The sequence below is a fragment of the Setaria italica genome, chromosome VIII (assembly GCF_000263155.2).
Source record: "Setaria italica strain Yugu1 chromosome VIII, Setaria_italica_v2.0, whole genome shotgun sequence".
Lineage (NCBI taxonomy): Eukaryota > Viridiplantae > Streptophyta > Magnoliopsida > Poales > Poaceae > Setaria > Setaria italica.
Genome location: NC_028457.1, coordinates 6699117 through 6720874, shown reverse-complemented (window position 1 = coordinate 6720874; position 21758 = coordinate 6699117). Strand labels below are relative to the sequence as shown.

The 21758-nt window shown below is 46.8% G+C and overlaps 3 protein-coding genes across 3 annotated transcripts; 1 reads left to right on the top strand and 2 right to left on the bottom strand.

The window, feature by feature from the left end:
- Positions 1 to 6014: 6014 nt before the first annotated feature.
- Positions 6015 to 8626, bottom strand: LOC111258295. Its single transcript, XM_022829441.1, has 2 exons — positions 7639 to 8626; positions 6015 to 7495 (listed from the first exon to the last, which is right to left on the bottom strand). Exons 1-2 carry the CDS (start codon positions 7992 to 7994, stop codon positions 7489 to 7491), a joined length of 363 nt encoding a protein of 120 aa, XP_022685176.1. The 5' UTR covers positions 7995 to 8626; the 3' UTR covers positions 6015 to 7488.
- Positions 8627 to 13674: 5048 nt separating this feature from the next.
- Positions 13675 to 18162, top strand: LOC101779025 (B3 domain-containing protein Os11g0197600). Its single transcript, XM_004978869.2, has 6 exons — positions 13675 to 13834; positions 13944 to 14314; positions 15273 to 15810; positions 16347 to 16430; positions 16553 to 16716; positions 17616 to 18162. The coding sequence occupies exons 2-6, from the start codon at positions 13955 to 13957 to the stop codon at positions 17895 to 17897; spliced, it is 1428 nt and encodes a 475-aa protein (XP_004978926.1). The 5' UTR covers positions 13675 to 13834; positions 13944 to 13954; the 3' UTR covers positions 17898 to 18162.
- Positions 18163 to 19880: 1718 nt separating this feature from the next.
- Positions 19881 to 20727, bottom strand: LOC101778616. The gene has a single exon (XM_012848417.2). The coding sequence runs from the start codon at positions 20555 to 20557 to the stop codon at positions 20135 to 20137; it is 423 nt and encodes a 140-aa protein (XP_012703871.1). The 5' UTR covers positions 20558 to 20727; the 3' UTR covers positions 19881 to 20134.
- Between the last annotated feature and the right edge of the window lie 1031 nt (positions 20728 to 21758).

Sequence of the window (21758 nt, the reverse complement as noted above, 5' to 3'; positions counted from 1 at the left end):
TGCGGCGGCGGCGGCGGTGCTGCAGGAGGGAAGCGGGGTGGGGAAAGAAGAGAGGAGAGTAGGGGGCGTCTGCGCGGGGGTGGGGGTTGTTTTGAGGGGGGGCCCGTCTGGTTTGCCGAGTGTCCTATGTGGACACTCGGTAAAGGGTTTCTTTGCCGAGTGTCCAACGTAGGACACTCGGCAAACTTTTTTTGAAAAAAATTTAAAAAATATCCAACAGTTTCAAAAAAATACCAAATTTTCACACGAACCAATATATGTTCTCTATTGACTATACAAAAAGTTTTGTAGTCAAACCAAACTCGACCGTCACTTCGACTCTAAATCTTATCGAATCCTCTCAAAGTTACTATTCTTCTTGTGAGATGCTTCGGTTTGTAATCATTGTACATGATGAAATGTGCAAAACCTTCTCAATTTTTTTCCACAGCCTCCACGTATTATATCATCACATCATGACAAATCTCATGATTTTCAGACTTTGCTTGTTTCTTTTACAATTTAAAAATACTACTGCCACACGTTCATGGTCGTGTTTCTTGAACAAGATGTTCGAAATTTCTTTTTTCTTTTCATGGGTCAGGTCTCCAATTGGGGCAAATAACATGAATATCATTTTTCTACTTATTTTGTTCCATAATTTGAATCACTTGCGGTTGAAATTTGACTTATACCAAAAATTTCCTTGAAATGCAATTAATTAAATAAATATAGCAAATAAATCCAAAAATATACCAAATTTTAACATGGAGTACCACATGTTGTATGTGGGGAGTAGAAAAAATTTCATGGTGAAAAGAGGGAAAAAATATTTTTTTGCCGAGTGTCAAAAAAACACTCGGCAAACCCCCCTCTTTGCCGAGTGTTTTTTTTAACACTCGGCAAAGAGGGTGGTTTGCCAAGTGTATTTTATTTGACACTCGGCAAAGCCCCGATTTGCCGAGTGTTTTTTATTTGCCGAGTGTTTTTAGCTTGGCACTAGGCGAAGAGCTTGTTTGCCGAGTGCTCGAAAAAAAACACTCGGTAAAAAAAATACACTCGGTAATTTTTAGCTTTCCCGTAGTGCTTGTATCTTGCATGTAGTTTTGAAAAATAACAAAAGATGAAATAATTGTCATCCATGAATAAAGTGTTTTAAATATGAAATCTTGCACTGAGCCTAAAAAACCATCCAATATGTTTCTTTTGATTGATTAAAGTCATCCCAGTATATTAGCAGAAACTATAAAGGGACAAGTACACGTACTACTCACTTATTCTATCTCCGCAGCACGCTGTGACCGCCTCCGATCCGCATCGTCTCCATCAGCTCCTCCAAGCAACGTCGCGTCGCGCCCTCGTCGGCCCAGCTCCGGCGGCCGGACGAGAAATGTTTAAGGCCATCGCGCTTTTCTGGGCAAACATAGCCGCTGAAGACGGTCGCCGGAGGTACGAGCGTCGGCTGGTAGCCCCAGCAGAACGTGCCCTTCCGCAGCTCTGCCATGGACGCCGACGGTTTCCCGAGGTCGCAGTCGATGTACGTGGCCAGGCTATCCGGCTCCGTCGTCTTCCCGAGGTCGTACATGAAGCCGCGGCCGTCACGGAACAGCACGAAGAGGAGCTTGCCGTCGCCACCGCTGCAGTCCCACGCGCCGTCGACGATGATGGCTTGATGGTTGTCGAAGACGGTGGCGCCTCCCCACGTGGGGCGAGGGGCGGCGGCGAACGCGCACCGCCGCTCCCACCGGTGGTCCGGCGTGAGCGCCCACAGCGCGGATCCTTCTCGGTTGCTAACGGCGATGCACGGACGGCCCCAGACCTCCATCAGCTTGGACACGTACCCATGGCCGGCGTAGCACCATGGCGGCGGCAGGCGGATGTGGGCCACCGTCTCGTCGTCGACGTCGAAGCCATCACGGCCGCCGCCGACGCCGACGCCGAGATGGCAGGGAGGACGTAGACTTTGCCGTCCAAGGTTAAGGAGCTGAAGTAATCTTCACGGCTCTCAGACAACTTCTTCACCTTCGCCACGGTCCGAGGTTTTTCATTGCCGGCGGCGGCGGCGCCGCCGAACGGCACGACCACCAGCTCGCCGGCGCAGCATAAGCAGAGCTTGAAGAAGTCGCGCGTGCAAACGAGCGCTTGTAGGTCTTGCTGGACGGCGAGTACCCGAAGCCGCAGAAGCACCGGAACACGTCCTTGCCGCCGCCGCCGCACGCGAGGTCGAGGACGACGGCCTCCTCCTCGCCGCTGGCCGGGTTGAAGAGCACGCCCCGGGCGCGGTTGCCGTTGTCCCACGGGGAGGTGAGCAGGACGAGCCCGTTGCACGTGCCGGCGTAGCGGAACGGCGCCCACGTCCCGCCACCGGCGGCGCGGACGACGACGGGCTCGTTGGGGAACGCCGTGTCGGCGTAGTGGAACTCGTGGCGGAACCCCGCGCCGCCGTCGCTGCGGGGAGTGACGGCGAGGCACGCGGCGCGCGGGCGCGGGAGGCGGCGGTTGCGAACGCGCCAGTAGTCGAGGCCGGTGAGGATGCCGCGGAGCGTGCCCACGGCGCAGGCCGCGGTGGCGCGCGCCGGCAGCCGCGGCAGGATCTCCTCGGCGATGAGGTTGTCGTCGAGCCGCGGCGGCGCGCGGCGCGGCTCGCCGGCTTCGTCGTCCTCGAACGCCGACGACGCCTTCCTCTTCATGACCCCGCCCTCGCTTATTAGCGTCGGATTCCGCGCGTGGAGTTATTCGCGGACGCCGGCCGGGCGAGTGGCGATTTATATGAAGAAGAAGTTCGCAAAACTACACGACGCCGACTCGGATTTGACCCGTATTCCACAAGGACAGGAACGACCAATACAGTGGCGACTTGAATTTGAAAGGGCAAGTCTAAACATCACTAGAGTGAGTTTCAAAAAAGAAAAAACATCACTAGCGTGTTTCAGGAAGTCTGTGTCACTCAAATTTTTCATCTCCACAAACTGACGCTTTCTTTGTCACCGGAGATCGAGCTTCACGTTCCTCAATGAGGAATCCTCATGTTCGTAACTCAATTCTTTTGTGAGTTACGGAATTGACAAATCACTGTTAAAAATATAGAAAATATATGTTCGTAACTCGGTCTTTTGTGATTTATGAAATTGCCAAATCACACATAAAAAGATAGAAATTTACAGGACTCGTTCTGTTTCTAGTCCTTTCACCCTTTTGTCCATGATTTGCCAATTTCATAGCTATAAAAAGAAGTTGAGCTTTTTTTTTCATGAAAATCGTACGTCACCAACTCATCTACATGTACATGATGTTTATAAACTTGAGTATGTCTTCCATACTCAATTCACTTCTTTTTTTCGAAACACACAGACCAAATCATTTATACATATATATACATGATTTAAAACCAGATCGAAAATGAGAGCTACACTCAGTTCACAAAATGTAAATTTTAATGATCATGATATGGCAATGCATTACCGACGCTAACAGTCTTCTTCTCTAACTGCATAACACATATGTATGATGATGAATAATCAGAGGGTCATGCATGTGGGGTTCCATGTAAAGCAAATACAATGTTATTAGCATATATAAAACAAACATATACCTTTTATTGTAAAAATTACATGTTAGTTTTTTAGGAAACATTTGTTTTTAAGCTGGATTTTCTTTCCATTATTAAAAAAACTAATATATTGTAGTTATATTATTCTTTAGATAATGCAAAGAAAATCCGACTTCAAAATCGCTCGACACATTAAAACAACTCCAGTTGACCATTCACTTGATTATCACATACAACTACCATGCATTGACCGGAGCATAAGGGAAATCAAAGTGACCAACAGTACTAATCCAGTGCCAAAAGTTTAATCACCGATTAAAGAATTTCAATTGTTGTGTGTGTGGGTGACATGTCGTACATACATCTATGACTCCGTTAGAAAGTTTGGACAGTCGCAAATGTGGGGTCGGACACCAAGACGCATCTGAAATGAAGACCATGACGCAGTACGGCGTAGTCCACATGGAAAGACATGAACTAGTCGAGGATTAGGAAAGTACTCGTTGTAATAGGGTAGGCTTCTTCTAGTCGTATCCGACTAGTATTCAATACTAACCAACCGATCTGTAACCCTGCCCCCGGCTATATAAGGCGAGGCAGAGACTCCCTCCAAAGCAATTCAATCCAACCAACACACAGGACGTAGTGTATTACGCAATCTAGCGGCCTGAATCCCAAAACACTTCCTTAAGCACCCCCTCGGTAGGTGTCGGTGCTTTATACTTGGCAACCTACCACAAAAGTACCCACAGTAGTAGGTTGGTTGGTGGGGAATCGCCGGATCTGAAACTCGAAGGTAAAAGCGAGGACACAAGACACAGATTTATACAAGTTCGGGCCGCCAGAGGAGCGTAATACCCGACGTCCTGTTTAGGGTGTTGTATATTGCGCCCTGCGCTTGGTGTTGCGTAGCCTGATTGTTGGCTATCGATGATGGTTCTATGCTCTACCGATCTAGGTACCCCTGCCCTCCTTTATATACTCCAGGAGGTAGGATTACTGTACTCCAGGGGGCAAGATTACTAGTCAGTTACAAGGAGGAGTCATAGTACAATTGCGGTGGAATCCTAGTAGGAGTCCGTATTCTTCCTTCCTTGCGGGTACTGGGGATCTATCCCCGACAAGCTATCGAGTACTTTGTAGTCAAATGTAACAGCCTCGGGTACTTGCAGACGTTGCTCGACTAGTTTCTGGTGCTCATTGAGTACTTTGGTCGTGGCCAAGTCTTCGAGTGCTTGAGTGCTGTCATGCGGCTGGAATGTACTCTTAGCCTCATCTGACGTTGTTTCTGAGAAGTCTGTCTTCAAACCTTTATATTAAAGTGCGATGAAAATTGCACTCCATATGGAGTAGCCCCCGAGCCTTAGGTTGAATCGAAGATTCAAGCCGAGCGGCAATCTACATTTGTTCCGTCTTTGTCTTGATCTTTGAACAAAAAGAAATTTTTATCCAACGGGCACGGTATACATGGCGCTTCATAGTCGAATGCAGCGGTCTTTGAGTAGTTTTAAGATCCTCATCGAGTAGTTTTGGTGCTAGTACTTTATCTGGCTGAATCTTCAAAGTTTCTCAAAGCTGTCATGAGGCTATGGTGTGCTCAAAGCCTTCATCGTCTTGATTCTGTAATATTCATATATGGAGGGCAGCGAAAGTCACACTCCATATGGAGTAGCCCCCGAGCTTTAGGTTGAATCATAGAATTAGGCTGAGGGTCAATAAAAATCTTGAATTTTCTTCTTTCAACATGAATAAATCAATTGTTGGGTGTAGCTTATCAGCCCCCGATCCTTGGATTGATTGAATAATCAACTCAAGGATCTTGAATCTTCACGCAAGTCATCATCCGAGTAGTTTTGTGACATCCAGCTCCCGAGCTTATGCGCCAGGTGAGCCGAAGGAGCCACGTCGAGTACTTATTGGCGCTTAGCCCCCGAGTTTGGAAGCTAGCTGAGCCATTGGAGATATTCCGAGTAGTAATTAGCGTTTAGCCCCTAAGCATGGAAGCTAGCGGTGCCTTTGGAGGTACGCTTAGCGTCCTGTAGCGTCGTCGCCAAAGCTTGACCTGAAAGAAGAGATGCATACATTATGTAGCATATTTGTGGAATATTGAAACTACTAAAATTTATTCAGTGATCAATATAAATGTTTTGTGTCATGCTCTTATTTTGGCCATATTTCTCCTGAGTAGTTAGCCTATTACATTTAGGCTCTCAATCTCCGTTTAGTTGCAGCCACTACGTGGCGAGATCTGTCTTTTGTACGCGTATGGGCACTGCCATTTGCACACCTAAGATCTTTATCTCGTGTATGTGTGCTGGCACTTAGGCATGACAGATGCTCCTGAGGCTTTCACGAATTAAGGCGTGTTCTGCTCGAGGAGATTAGTGACCTTAAGAGAAGACAAAAAATGAGTAGTCGTCATTGCGACAAAAAGAGAGCACGATTGCGCGCAAGAGTTTGCTACCCTCCAGCGAGTAGAGTGCGATTTGTGCGCAAGAGTTTTCTGCTCTCCGGTGAAAAGAGCGTGTGTTGTGCGCAAGAGTTTGCTGCCCTCCGGCGAGTAGAGCATAGATTGATCATATGCCCAAAAGAAATTTGCTACCTTCCCACCTTCCTAATCAATTTGAATGGCATAAAAATATTGGATCCTATAGCTGCTTATTTTTCAAATACTGTAGTATTCCAACAATGTTTGCATCTACTTTGATTCTAAGTACTTCTTGTGCTTGAGACGAATGTTATTGTTATAATCATCCATGAGAATGGCACTTTATCATATCCTCCATAAAATTCCTTCATAAACACAGCTAGGTTGGATTCATCCCATCCTTCCTTATCTGGCCAATTTGCTGCCAGTCTACTTCTAGAACATGCCATTGTGACATCAACTTTTGCCTTTTATTTGTACTAGCAAGGTAATGATTGTGATCAAGTGCAACCTTTTCCACTTTCCAAACCCCTTCTCTAGTTGCACTAAATAGAATATGAGCATTGCAACTGTCCAAGTGCAACCTCCTTTGAGGACTCACTTTGCCGATGACCTTATTTACTGCAAATTATGTATTAACTTCTATCTGATGCTTTATGCCACTCTTTCCAATACTGAACTTAACCTTCCAGCATTGGTGCACATTTCATAAGTTTTTTTTTTAGTTTAAAAAAATCATTGTCACTTCATCAGGTACAGCATAACACATACATCATGTTTTATATGATAAACATGCTTCATTCACAGTCTTTCAATTCCATCTCAAGATGTCAGTCAAGGTTCTGCATTCTTGTGAATGGATGTGTCATCAAGGACCATATCTAGCTTGCTGTCAATCTATCACGCTTTCTTTTTCTCATTAATTTCTATTGATGTCATGTTCAGAACCAAATCTGTACATGATGTGATGTAGTTGGGCTATCTATTTGATCTGAATTTTGCACCGTAGTTGGATTCAGTTGTGGATTGTCACTATCTATGTAAGAATGTTTTCTGTTAATTGTGAAGTAGATGGATTCTTTTTTGTTAATTGTGTTCCCATGCCATGGTTAATAGCATGCCATAGTTTGGCAAATAGTTTGTTTTGGTTAGTAGCAGAATGAACGAAATGGCTTGTGGTGTTCCGCTTTCGACTACTGATGCATTGGATTAGGGTGGGTTGTCTCCACTTAGCTTGCTAGCATGCATGGATCGATATGATGTGGTACAGACGTTGGATTTCACAGCCCATTAGACATGCTCCCACACCTATATGAAACCAAACTCCCCCAAAAAAATTTGAGTGAGGAGGCGTAAAAACACTCGGGGTGCATTTCTCTAGCTAGCTTTGCCATTAAGGAAATTGCAACACTGTAAATCAATAAAAATACCTGGGACTGGGATATGCAGCAGTATACCTGGGACTGCAAACCAAATGTCGATCACCTTGTGGTGTGGAGCGTTGGGACACCACAAACATAAGCTGAGGTACTCATGTCCTGAAAGAAGAAAACATACTAAACACGGGGTATAAAGAGTTTAGAAAAATGCTTAAATCAGCGAATTAACAAAAGGATCTACCTTGTCCAGTTAATCCCATACAATCCAAAATTAACCGAACAAGTCTTATAAGAACACATACTCTTTACACAATCTTCGGTTCTTCACCGAGGCAGCAAGCTCCGCTCCGCGCTGTGGCCGCTTCCGCATCCTCTCCATCAGCAACTCCAGCAAGCACCTGCCGCGCTCCCGCACAACGATGGCGCTCTTGTGGGCCCTGCTACGGCCGGAGGAGAAATGCCTGAGGCCATCACGCTCGTCGGGCCACGCGGCAACATCGCCGAGGACGGTCGCCGGAGGTATGAGCGTCGGCCGGTAGCCCCAGCAGAACGTGGCCATCCGCAGCTCCGCAGGCAGGAGGTCACGCGCGGCGGCGGCGCCATCGTCGACCTCTCGCGCCACCACCGCCGCCGTCTCCTGGGGGCCGTACTCGTACATGCAGCCACGGCCGTCTCAGAACATCACGAAGAGGAGGCTGTCGCCGCAGTCCCACGCGCCGTGGACCATGTCGCCGGCGCCGGCGAATCCCCGCGGAGGGCTAGGGACGGCGGCGAACGAACACCGCAGCTCCCACTGGTGCTCCGGCGTGAGCGTCCAGAGCATGGTGCCGCCTCTAACGTATTCCGTGGCGACGCATGGGCGACCCCATACCTCCATCAGCTCCGACATTCGCCACCCGGCCGGTGGCAGCTTGGCGAAGGTGGCCGTGTCGTCGTCGACGTTGAAGGCCAGCATTTCCCGCGCCGACGTGTCAGGAAGGACGTACACGTTGCCGTCCAGGCTTAAGGAGCTAGGGTCAGGATTGGCGCCGCCAAACCTGCAGGGAATCACCGCCTCTCTCCGGGGCTGTTCCGGCGGGCGGCGCCGCCGCCGCCCCACGGGACCACCATTAGCTCGACGACGCAGGGAAAGTCCCGCACGCACAGGAGCGCCTTGTACGCCTTGGTGTTAGTGGACGGGGGCAAAGCCGCAGAAGCGGTGGAACATGCGCCGGCCGCCGGTCATGTTGGTGATGACGACGGCGGTGACGGCCGCCTTCTCGCCGCTAGCCGGGTTGAAGAGCACGCCGGCGGCGCAGGTGCGGTTGGTCCACGGCGCGGCGAGGAGGACGAGCCCGTTGCACGTGCCGGCGTAGCAGTACGCGGCGAGCGACCCGCGGGCGACGGCGGGCTCCGCGGAGAACGCGGCGTCGGCGTAGTGGAACTCGTGGAGGAGCGCTGCGCCGCCGCTGGTGGCGTCGCCGGCGCGGACGACGAGGCACGCGGCGCGCGGGCTCGGGTTCGGGGCACGCGCGCCGGGGGTCAGCCAGAAGGCGGGGTCGGTGAGGACGCCGCGCAAGAAGGCGCCCGCGCCGGAGAAGGCATGCGCCGCGTGCGCCGGCAGCCGGGGGAGGATCTCCTCGGCAAGGAAGCAGTCGTCCAGGCGCGGCGGCACGCCGCGGCTCGCCGCCGGTGTCCTCCGCCTCCTCCTGGAACGCCGCGGACGGCTTCCTCTTCATGGTCGCGGCGGCCTCTGCAGATCGCTAGCTCGATCGTGTTCCCGCGCGCGGAGTTCGCGTGAGCGTGAGACGCGCGGACGCGCCGGCGGGACGGGGAGGTTGGGCTCTCCGTGCACGACGCCGACTCGGACGCTGCTGGAATCCGACGCTTGCTTGGGCTTTTGGGCCGACTTGAAAGTCGTGCTCCAATGAAATGATTATTAGCTCCTGAACCAATGCTCCAGGACTTTCAGTGGCCGCGGAGGCCGCGCGGGCTGAGCTGGGGGATGAGCGCGGCGTGATGGGGATGGGGTGCGCGACGGGATGACGCGACGGCGCGGCGAGGGGACGGGCCCTGATGCCGCTGCCATGGATCTTCTCGCCGCCCGCCGTCTATTGGCCGAGCTTGTCCGAGCTCGCCATGAGCGTGTTCGCCTCGTCCTAGCGGTCCTCTGTTCATCTCCGGGAACAAGAAATCCCCCAACCAACGCTGCATCTCCTTCTACTGGTTCTCCCTGCAAGCTGGCACAAATCCCCACCAGCAGCGCCAAATCCGTCATCACCCGAGCTGCCCCTTGCCCAAGTCGAGCATTTCTCAACTTACTTTCCCTACATTGCAAAGCCACACCTCCAAATCCAAGCAACACAGCAAGCCAATTAGCTCTGCCACTCACCGGAATCGTCAGCTCCCCTTCTTATGCCGTGCATGTCTATCGGTTTACTTGATTCATTTCTTGTTTCTTTAATCTAACTTCCTTGGCCGGATTGATTTGTCGTTGCTTCACCTGTGCCGCCAATAGATGAGGAAGGGCTCCAGTGGCCGCAACCTCCGAGGACGTCGCGACGGACCTGGCCCCGCGGTAGCGATGGCAGCTGGGAGCTCGCGCGGAGTGAGAATTCCGGCCATGATTCATGGCCGTGCTTGTCGTCTGACGTCTCACAAGTCGCAATTGAGCCCCCGATCCTGAAGGAGCGGCGCGTTAGAGTGGATGGGGATGATGATGCAGCACGAGGACGGGAGAAACAGATGTAGAAGAAGATGATACATTCTGACATATATATGGGACCCACCGAACAGTTGGCAGTAAGACGTGGTGCCACGTCGGAAAAACCATATCCAAAACCACCACGTCGGGCGAAAACCGCTCTGATTCAAGTTGAGGTAGTTGCGCAACTGGTTTCTCAAGTTGGAGGAGCCAAGATGGCTGGTTTTCGAGTTGAGAGGGACAACAAAGACTCGGTCGCTGATTCACGAAGGTAAATAGGACTTTTTCGTATTAGGTTCATCAGAGTGGCGAGGAGGACCAATGGGCCCAGTGAACACTTTCGGGAATACATTTCTTTCTACGTGATAAAAAGAAGAAATAATATTTTTTATATAAAAAAGTAGATCTAGAGCCCGCGTTGCTGACGCATGCGCATATTATACATTCGGGCCACCCAACGAATTTTTTAATCGTCAAAAAATAAAAGAAGATGCTAAATTTTGGGATCGTTGGGCCATTTTCATCAATCATCAGAAGAACAAAAGAATCAATCCATCTTTTTTTATTGGAAGCACGATTTCCCTGTAGCTATGCGCGAGGAATATTCGGCTAAGCCTTGGACACTGTACAAACTCTTTGCGATAGTGTAGCTAGGGCAAATCTTGTCTATCTATTGCGTGTTTAAAATTCTTATTGTAGTAGATGAATGGCTAAAATAAGATGGCACACCATGCCAATCAGGATTACTACCTGATGGCTGCAATTTGTTTTGCAAAATACAGTACAGACGTGAACGCTCGCATACATGAACGTACACTCATCCCTATGAATACAAGCACGCAATTGTACCAAGTCGGTAACTCTATTTCAGGTGAGCAAGTTCCACTATAAGGAACCTTACTAGTTGTGCTATCAGTTCGCTAGAATGAATCCTACGTGACTATATTGTTGTAGTGAAATTACATAGATAATTGTGAAGTAAAGTTTAGGAATTTCCGTCAGAATTCAAAGCAGAAATGAAAACAATTTCCGACTTTTTTGTAGTTATTATTATAACTGAAAATTGGTCTATGAGCCACTACCATTATTATGAATGAAAATATGAGCTTTTTTCACGTGTGTATGTTGCAAACAACCGTCGAACTCACCTACCAATTTCTTTATCTTCTCCTGTGTAAAGGAAGGACGTATAGTTTGTCGTCCTCTCATTATGTTGTATGAGAAGACACATTTCACATGACTTCGCATTTACTTTAATTTTTTACTTGCATGATGCCATCAAATATATGTACATAGAGAAATATAATAAAAAATGTCACAATTAGAGCCGATTGCAGCAAACAGCAAACTTTCTAAAGAGTATCAAATGTACCGTGTCTATTTTGATATTGTTTGAGCACGACACATTCCCTTTAATCTGAAACATGACAGCACAGGAGTACACTGCACACATCCTTCTCGTGAGATGCACACTTGCTGTTGCTGGTTCTCTCACCAACCAGGATGCTGTCAGAAGAAATATAAAGAAAATCTAGCAAAAGCCCTGCAAAATCTCTAGTCCAGCAACACGCCCAAGAGGAGGCTCAGCCCTCCCGGCTCACGCCATCACCTTTGATCCTCTCTCTCCCCTGTTCTCCTGAAAAGGCTGGCCCTTTGGTCCCTGTGTCGTCACTGTGTCCCCAAAAACTCCAAGAAACCCAGTCAGCCTCCATGTCTTTACGCCAAGGCAAGGAGCCCGGCCCTCGTGTTCCCGCACGTGGAGTTTCGTGTGTGACGCCGAGTGGGTGACGATTTCAAGGTTGATGACAACAAAGATCAATCACTGCGTTCAAAGTGGTTGGAGAAAAATATATAATACATGACATTTTTAATAAAGTATGAATGATACATGTACGATATGAATTTAAGTATATCAAGTCAAAACGCCGTGGGAGTACATCAAGAGATCCATGTGTAAGAGAAATGGGAAATCTGCATAAAAAAAAACTAAAAACAGCGGTAGGATGCCTCTCAACTTATAGGATGGCAGAGTGGTACGCTCACAAGGATGAGCAGAGAGGTGCGTGATGAATCCCAAAACAACTCTTTCTTTCTATCTCGGTAGAAAAGGATTTGATTATTTGAATGGCTAGCCTCTTGAGTTGAGGTCAATCCTACGAATTTTCACACAAAAAAAAACTATGCGCACATAAAAAACTGGTTATGACACGATATATTTTTCTCGATCAACTCAGGTCAATCCTACGAATTTTCATGAGATCCGTTTCTCTAGTATCTTTAATAGTAATTAATCCATGGTAAACAAGTAGCAAGATGCTTTCCAAACTCTGAAACTAAGCAGTATTTGAATCAGAAAATCTCTTCTACACCACTGAATAGATAGAGGTTAATACATTCCTCTAATGCCACCACTGCTTTGGGTTGTAGTCCCACTTACATGTGCTAGGCCCACTTGTAAGCGAACTACTTATGACTTATCATATCTTTTTCATAAAAAGTGTGACGGAGCCCGGCCATCATTCGACAGTCTGGCACCGAGAAAAAGTGGAAATTTTCGAATCTGCAAGTTGTACTTGGTGGCTATACATATTTTTCTCACAAGCTAGTCTACAGTGTAGGATCCATATATAATAATAACTTCCTCCTTTTCTTTTCCATTAATATTCTCCTTCACACATCGAAACCAGACACAGATGAGATCTAGCCAGATCGTCGTCCACCTCCCGCTGCCTCCACCTCTATCACCATAGGCGCCGTTGTTAACACCATTGGCCAAGGAGGCCATACTAGGTGTTGCATCCCAAGATTAGATGGTGTGGCCACCCCAACGTGGCTTCGGCACTACACAAGGTCAGCTTCCTGATCTTAATTTTCTAAGAAAATTCTGCATCAGGTTTCTTTGTGTTGAAAAAGTAATCTTAAAATTATTTTTGCATTAAAAGGCTTCCAAATTTTTATTGCAAATTTCTATTAGTAAATTTTTGACTTTAATCATTTTTGTTCCAATACTTCTTCTAAACCAGGTATAGATCCTAGAGAGCGGAGGGAGTAGAGATGGAGGCACAACAATTGACCTCTGAACACGATCAATGGCTAGAATCTCCGACTTCTTTGATCCGGCATTTCCAAGTGCACCCCGTTACTTCTGCTCGCGCACGCGTGCCACTTAGCTACCTCCCAGAGTTCCGCGAGTTCATATTAGATCACGGTAAGATTTCACGCGATAAAAAGGAAGTTTCTTTCAACGGCTCATTTTGCCACGCCATTAAGTATTACTCGACCAGGACGAGGAACTCACCCTCTCCCCGCACCCAGCTCAACAAGATTACAGCCTTCATCCGAGATCATGACAAATCTGATCTCAGGTGATGATCGAGATCGTGACAACCTGATCTCATCAAGTGACGATCATTTTGTCGCACCGTTAAGTATTACTCGACAAGGACTAGGAATAACACACTTGGAATACAGGGTCACCCTCTTCCCACACCCAGCTCGACAGGATTCCAGCCTTCATCCCAGATGGTGACAATCTCATCTTAGGTGATGATCAAGTCATAAAAGACAAAATCTGGCTAGAGTCCAGAAGCACGTTGCACAAGCACAGCAACCCAAACACGGAGAGCCTTTGTTTTCAGAAAACCCAACCCAAAGAGGGTGTCTGAGGCCATCGCCTTTCGAGCCCCTCTCCCCTGTTTTCCTGAAAAGACCAACTCTTTTGTCCTCGCCATAGCCATCCCTTAAACCCAGAGAGAAAGAGAGAGAGAGTAGAGCAGAGGAGAGAGAGAGAGAGAGGGGGTCCAGGCTCCGACAAAGTAAGTCTGTGCTAACTGTCCACGGTTTATCTATAGCGGCGGCCGCTCGCCGGCGTGAGTAATCATTGAATCTTGTTCATTTCCGGGTGTTCCTCGTTGCTCTGTGCAGAGAAGCCGGCCATGGCGGCGGGGCGCAAGAAGCATCAGGGGAGCAGCGGCGCGGCGGCCGCCGCCGCGCCGGAGAAGGAGAGCGGCAAGGGGAAAGGGAAGGAGAAGGAGGTGAGGGAAGCCGTCGGCAAGGAGGCGGCGAAGGAGAAGCAGAAGCAGAAGGGGAAGGAGAAGGAGGTGAGGGAAGGGGGCAAGGAGAAGTCGGCGAAGGAGAAGCAGAAGCAGAAGGGGAAGCAGAATGAAGTGAGGGAAGACGGCAAGGGGAAGGAGAAGGCAGCGGCGAAGGTGAAGCAGGAGGCGGCGGCGGCGGCCAAGAGCGCTGGCCAGCAGTTCTTCAAGATCTTCTTCCCCGACCAGTCGCGGGAGCGATTGGTGAGCTTCTTTCACTGCGTCCCCTGTTCCATTTAATCCATGCATCTATGGCGACTGGCGAGGACTGTGCTATTGCTTTTCGGTTCTTTTTTCCCCCAAAAAGGAAAATTACTACTTATTGCTGTTGCTCCGCGAGATGCTGTGACGATGGTCCGACTTGTTCTGTCTCCGTTAGAAATCCGAATGCTATTGCTTGCGATGCCGGCTTTGATCTGAAGTTGTCCGGGGGAAGTTTTGTGGTTGTGTGTGTGTGTTTTTTTGGCCCGGTTCCACTCAAAAACTCGGCCGACAGTTTGTTTTGATTTTTCTCATTCTAATAATATTTGCGGCAAAATTTTTGACAGCCTTTCGACCAAAAATTGCCTGCGGTGCCAAAAAAAAAGAGAGACCTTTTCTCCTGAATTTCCTTTTCCTAATGTTCTAGCCGTTAGTAGATTGCGTGTCATTTACTCATTTACCTCTTCTTGGTGCGGGTATCTGTGTCCGATTTGGGTTTGGTTGTCCAATTCGGCAAGTGTTTGTGACACTGCAAATACCACTCGGAATTCAACACTGGTAACTGGTGTGGAATGCTGACTCCGCAAAAGGATTATGACATGGGTGTCCGGGTAACACTGATAATGAGTACTCCCTCCGTTTCAAATTGTAACTTTTGCTATATATCTGGATATAATTGTATATCTAAGTGCATAACAAAATCTATGAATCTAGAAATGTCAAAACGACCTACAATTTGGAACGGAAGGAGTATTCAGTAATGTTTCATCTCCTGGCTGTGATTGCATATTCCAGCACCGTCAGACTATTACACCACATACCATATATACACTGTTCGTTTGCTGGTTTTACTTTTAATCTGAGATTGTGTCACACATGCAGCTTGCCTCAGTGTCAACAAGTTCATGTGTGCATTCTAGAGGAGAAAAACTAACAGCTTCTTAATTGTTGGTATGTGTAGAAAATTCCGACGGCGTTCCACCAACACCTCAAGGAGCAGCCTACTGGACTGGTTTCCCTGAAAGGTCCGAGTGGCAACACATGGCAGGCAGTACTTACTTCAGACTCCGAAGGGTTGTTCTTTGAGCAGGGGTGGAAGGAATTTGTTACGGATCACTCTGTCAAGCAAGGTCACTTCTTGGTCTTCACATATGATGGACTCTCACGATTCTCCGTGACAGTGTTTGGTTCATTTGGTGTCGTGGACCCACCATCTTTGGTTGCGAAGCGTACTAACAATGTAGTGATTAAGATTGAAGATGATGAAGAAGAGGTCCATGTGGACATGGATGCAGGTGGCACCTCTGAGACATCAATTCTCCCCCCAGAGGAGGGTAATGGAATAACAGGAAAGAGGACTAGAGAAGTGAATGATATCGTAGCAGATGGCAATGCATCAAAGAGGCATTCTAGTGTTCCAAAGCAAGCTGAGAAAAAGAGTCCTGAAGCTATTGTTCGTACTTCTAAGGATGCATCAACAATTGTCAACACTGAGAAAGGTAAAAGAACCTTAATGTTTAAAAAAATGTATACTGACCTTAATACTTTTCTTTTGAGATGTAACCTGAATAATGTTAATATTGCAATCATTTTAGTAGTTTTTGATTGAAAACATGAAATTGAGTGCAGGGTAACTGCATAAATGACTGATACATTCAGCACATGCCTGCAACTGTACTGCTGAGTAGTTGTCCTGCATGGTCAGAACTTTTTTGTTTTTTGAAAAACCATGGTCAGAACTTAAGAGGCCACGTGCTCTGACATTGCAAGCATGTAGTTGCCACGCTCTTTATTGGCGGTGGCAATTGGCTAAGATTACCACTGACTCGTCTCATTAAAAATAAGTGCTCTATTATGTCAAAACAGGATTGCAATCCCAGTTCAGCATTAGCACCAAAACAACCTGGTGGCCTGTCTGATTACATGCATAGATTGTCTAGCACACTCATGAGCAACCATTATTTTTCTAGCTAGTATTCATTCAGAATTATTGCCATCCATGCTTTTCACTCAAGGTAACTTTTGCATATCACAGATACCCCATTCAGTATATTAAACGAATCTACGGCTTTCAACAAGACTCACGTCAGAGACAAGAATATGCCTAAGCTTGGTAAATGTAAGTTTTTTCTCCCCTAAATAGTTTTATTACAGTGAATTTGCCATCATCTATTGTTAATAAGAGTCAGTTCTTTGGACTGCACGATTTCTGTGAATAATTTGATCTATTGCATCTTTCAGTCATTGTGAGGAGGGCCAGGCAACCAGTAGTAATATCGCAAAGGCGTCCAGTTACTGAAGAAGAGAAGGGCCTTGCTCTTAGAAGGGCAAAGGAATTTAAATCAAAGAATCCTTTTGCCGTGCAAACAATGATGGAATCTTATGTCTATGTGGGATTTTTCATGGTAATGTCACTTATTTCCCATATGCTACTTCATGTATATCGTATGTCTATGTGGGATTTTTCATGGTACTGTCACTTATTTCCCATATGCTACTTCATTTATATCGAGCTCAAAACTCTTTCTTGTAGTTGCCTGCATGAAGAGGATTCCTTAATGTGCACCGTAGTTTGAATTTTTCTCAGATGGCATATAAATTCCTTGAATATAATACTGAAGTATGTTCTAAGAAAATTAAGCATCATTACTTTGATAGATAAAAATGTACAGATCATAGTTTGCTAGTGTTGTATGCTTTGTTGCATTCCAGGAAATTAATGTGATAACATGGCTATACACTATAGACTTATGGGTCCATTCCTGGAAATATAGAATTGTTTAGTGTATAAAAAAATACTGTTACTGGCAGCTGGGCATAGCTGAAGGACATTCACAGGCACCACAGTTTGAGATAATGAGCTTGATCTAAGTGTAGATCTGCATTCCTATGTGTTTTCTTATATTCATTACTCTTGGCATTCCATTTCTAGGTAGTTTTTATGGTGTAGTTATCACATCTGTGAAAATCTATTATTTATCGCCGATTTATGCTTCTCTACTCTGCAGCAAACTGTTCTTGTAACAGTAAATAGTTTTCCACATTTCTCCAGTAACTTTGCAAATTCGCGTAGTTTGGCTTATTTAACCACTTTTTTGATTCCCTAGCTTTCCGATCCTTGTTGGATCCACCCCCGCGGGGGTTTGGGGGGGGGGGGGGTTAGTATCATGTTTCAGGTTCTTTCATTTGTCCAGTGGATAGCATTGCCGTATATCCTGAACTTGTGCCCTGCACGTTTTGGCTTATTTACCATTGGCTCGTTTATATTCTCATTGCTTCTCTGACTTACTCCCTTGTATTGCAGAACATCACATGCGAATTTGTCAGAGAGTCACTTCCCCGGATAAGCAAGAAGATGACACTCTGGGATCCCCTAGGAAAGCCTTGGCAAGTTAACTATGTTTACTACAGCGACCGCTCTGTCGCCTCTTTCAGTGGTGGCTGGGGTAAATTTGCTCTAGGAAACAATCTGGAGAAGTTTGATGTATGTGTCTTCGAGCTTTTCAAGGAGGACAACATAAAAGTGCACATCTATCGGGTTGTCCCGGAGATAACTCCGCTCCTCCGTGCCAGCAGCAGAGACTAGGGTTTCCTTCGCATATCGGAGAGCGTGATCCATTGACCTGCGGCTAGAGAATGAGAGGACTGGTAACTATTCACATGCTGGAGAATGCTTCTGTGCTCCTTCAAGAGGGAGAGCACTCATAATTCACTGAAACAAACAAGTGACAATAAACAGAAGTTATGTGCTCATGTTCTGACTGGAATGATGTTGTGCCGGTCAAATAATGCCGTTGCGAACATATATATATATATATATATAACAGTATGTTATAGGAATTTGCTGTGCACCCATTAATTCTTTTCTTGCAGTTTATAGTGAAAACATATTTTTTTCAGGAGTGGGAAAAGCAGGAGAGCGGTCGGAATTTACCTGATCAGCCTTGCATTGGCTGGTGGAGTGGTAGTTGCAACCATGTGGCTCTAGGGTGCAACAGAAGTTTTGACAAAAACTGGCTGCTAGTTACTGAAATTTTTCTTGTGGTGTGACTTGTGAGATGGCAGTAGCCCAGGCATTCTAGCAAATCTTGCAGGGCACAAGATCAGGTCTTTTAGCCCCTGGCTATCCGCTGCAGATTGTTGTTAGAACAAACCTGACAAAGCACAAAAGTTTCACAACCAATGTCCTGCTGTTCGAAACCAACCTGCATGTTGGTTGCTGCATCCATCTCATGGCTGTGCTCTTGGCCATCCAGCTCCTTGTTGCTTCACTCTGTTTACTGTTAGTTGTTGGCTTGCTGCTGATGGTTACAAGACCACGTGTTGAGGTCTCAGTCAGCCTCAGCAGTGCAGGCATCCTTTAATTCCTTTCTACTCAATCCAGCACTTCAGCAATGGAGAAAGATCACTCATCGTCAGCAGACCTTTTTCAGTACTGGTGATCAGTGTGGCAAGAGCAACAGCTAAACACGAGGTAACAGAAGCAGGTTAAGTGAGACCTAACCTAATCATTGCTCAATGATTCAGTCTGCAGGTTAAGAACATCAGAATGAGGAGACGGGTGAAATGAAACTGGTTTTTTTTTAAACGATTGAATAAAAAAAATTGAAACGATAAGGAAACTGATTTTGGATGTCACAGTTAGTTAACAGTCTTGCTTTGCTTTCATATTGTATTTAACAAATGGTACCACCCAAAGTAAAAATAAAAAGACCTCTCGTCAGCCGGAGAATTGAGTACACAAGTACTGCAACTGTACATTCTTTATGGTGTGGTTAGGAGAACCGGATTAAGACAAGTGATGGATAAGGTAAGGCATTTAGATCACTAATGTTGAAAGGCGGTACTCTGATTGCAGCTTCTTGTTGGTTGCAACATTTTAGTGCAGTGTTTATGAGGTTGGGGACTTGGAGGCGTCTGATTTTTGCCTCACATACAGATGCTGGCGCAGCCACCAGAAACTTTGGCTCATCTGCAGTTAATGGCCCCTTCATTTCGGTAGGTTCTTGATGGCAAAGGCATGGCTACATCTACGAGGTTGTTGGCACGTACGTGGTAGGAGAACTCAGAACAGTATCCCGTGTGCCAACTAATTCCAAACTTGATGAACATATGAAATGCCAATAGTTTAAGTTGACAAACATTTCAGCGTTAATTTGTGGCGTGCACATTTGCATGATTTCGAGTGAACATCCTCTGGTTGATGATCAGATGCTGCACTTGAATCTCGACCAAAAAAAAGTCATGGGAGGAAATTATGACAAGTGACAACCAGATGCAGAATTTGAACGGTAACAATTGAGGTATATCAAAATTCAAAGTCAATAACCGGCAGTTAGGATTAAACTGATGCTAAGAAAACACAATCTTCAGCAAAAAAGAACACACCATATCAAATGCCAATAATTTAAGTTGACAAACATTTCAGCGTTAGTTTGTGGCATGCGCATTGCATGATTCTGAGTGAACATTCTCTGGTTGATGATCAGATGCTGCATTTGAATCTAAAAAAAAAACAGTCATGGGGGGCAATTCTAACAACCACATGAAGAATTTGAACGGTAACAAATAAGGTATACCAAAATTCAAATTCAATAACCGGCAGTTAGGATTAAACTGATGCTAAGAAAACACAATCTTCAGCAAAAAAAGAACACACCAGGCTGTTTGCCTTGTGAGAGCAAAACCAAGTACACCTGTATAAATCCATGTCACACGGCACTACCGATTAATCAAAACATTACTCTGATATATTGTATATAACCACTCATCCCCCATTGATCTCTTGGAGGTAGCAGCCTAAGCCCATCTGATGAGGAAGGATCAAATCGGTGCGGTCCTCGGGTTGTTCCTGGATTTCTTGACCAGGAACAGCTTCTTGAGCAGCCTGAGCATCAGCGCCATGCTCCACCGCCGGCGCCGGACCACCCTGCCGTCCTGTGGAGAATGGAGATGCTTCGCGCGCTTCTCCAGGTCGACGACGATGAGCTCGTCGTCGAGCCAGGCCTCCTCCTCCTTCATCGCCAGCCCTCCCTTGTTGATCACGGGGCTCAGCGGGCACAGCGGCGGCGCGCTCGCGAGCTCCTCGTTGAAGTCCTCCCACAGCATGTCCATCTTCTCCTCGTCCTCATCCTCCTCCCCTCCGGCGGCGGCGGCGAGGAACCACGGCGGAGGGGAGGAGCCGCCGAGGCCGAGCTGGTGAGGGAACCCTCCTGCATACAGAGTTGGGAAAGTGAAGTCATCCATGTCTCTTGCAAACCTGCAAAATCTTTAAGGTGTATATATGTGTGGTGTTGATGTATGTGTGTACCAGTACCACTACTCCCTAGCTCCTTTGTATCTATATTTATATCTTTATATATGTGGAACACTTGGTGTGTACTACTAGCTAGCAGCTATGGCATGAGAGTGCTCACTGTCATGGATGGTGCAACATCCTCATCTACCTACCTGAAATTGGCTTGGCTGTTGAAGATATGGGTTCCTGGGGTTTCAACTTTGAGGACACGGAGGACAAGGCAATAATTGTCCAGTGATTAGTGCACACTGTTGAGCCAAAATGACAGGCACTGAAAGCTTTGATGCTTCAAATGATCACATGTTATGCAGTCTGCAGAGGATCTATGCAGTATGCACTCAATAGTCCAGGGGGGTAAAGGCTGTGTATGCTGTAGAATGCAGCTTAAAGAATGTTCATGGGCCTGGCCTGCCTAACAGAAGCTGTGAATAAAGGATGCTGCTGGTTGGACCAAACAGCCAGTACATTTTGAGGAAAAGGGATTGGTGCAGCATGGCTGGGGTGATTGGAAAGCAAAGGGAGGCTGCCTGGAATCCATGAACATGTAGATCAGGAGTGTTTGTGTGTTTTTGGATGGGGGAGAAACAGCCCAGATGGCATGCATTCTGATGGCTTTCTGCTGAAGATGTGATGTTGCTTGGAAAGATGGAATCTGATCTGCCTGCTCCCTGTCTATGTATGTCCTATGCTCTTCTGGCCTTCTGGGGAAAGAGTAAAGATGACTGAATGAGGTGTTCAGCAGTGTTTTCCACTGAGAGGAAAAGATGTCTGAATGAATGGCCTTGGGCAACAGATTGTTTTGGCTGGCTCTGTATTGTTTTACCTTTGGTGTTGTCATCTTGGTGAGATAAGATTCTGAAGATGTACTGTTGCCAGCAAAGGTGAGATCCTTTGGAAGTAAGTAGCATCCAAAACATATCCAGGTAGAGAGTATCCAAATTGTGAAAGAATCACCTGAAATAGCATGGTGGCAACTGAAAATCTTTGTGTTCATATTTGATTTCAGAATAGTGCAAGGACCCAGCGCCAATGGAAACCTGGAAAGACATGTGCTTGATGGCACAGCCCACTCATGTAACTATTATTATAAGAAGTTAAGAACAGAGAACTTGACAAGTGGAGTGGACATGTCACACCAAAAACGTCCAC

Bases quoted from the DNA above. Each gene is read 5' to 3' on its own strand.
- LOC101779025 (XM_004978869.2), top strand. From the start codon at position 13,955: ATGGCGGCGGGGCGCAAGAAGCATCAGGGGAGCAGCGGCGCGGCGGCC. The intron at 15,811-16,346 runs GTAAAAGAACCT...TGCATATCACAG, and splicing joins AATTGTCAACACTGAGAAAG to ATACCCCATTCAGTATATTA. The intron at 16,717-17,615 runs GTAATGTCACTT...CTTGTATTGCAG, and splicing joins TCTATGTGGGATTTTTCATG to AACATCACATGCGAATTTGT.
- LOC101778616 (XM_012848417.2), bottom strand. From the start codon at position 20,557: ATGGATGACTTCACTTTCCCAACTCTGTATGCAGGAGGGTTCCCTCAC.
- LOC111258295 (XM_022829441.1), bottom strand. From the start codon at position 7,994: ATGTACGAGTACGGCCCCCAGGAGACGGCGGCGGTGGTGGCGCGAGAG.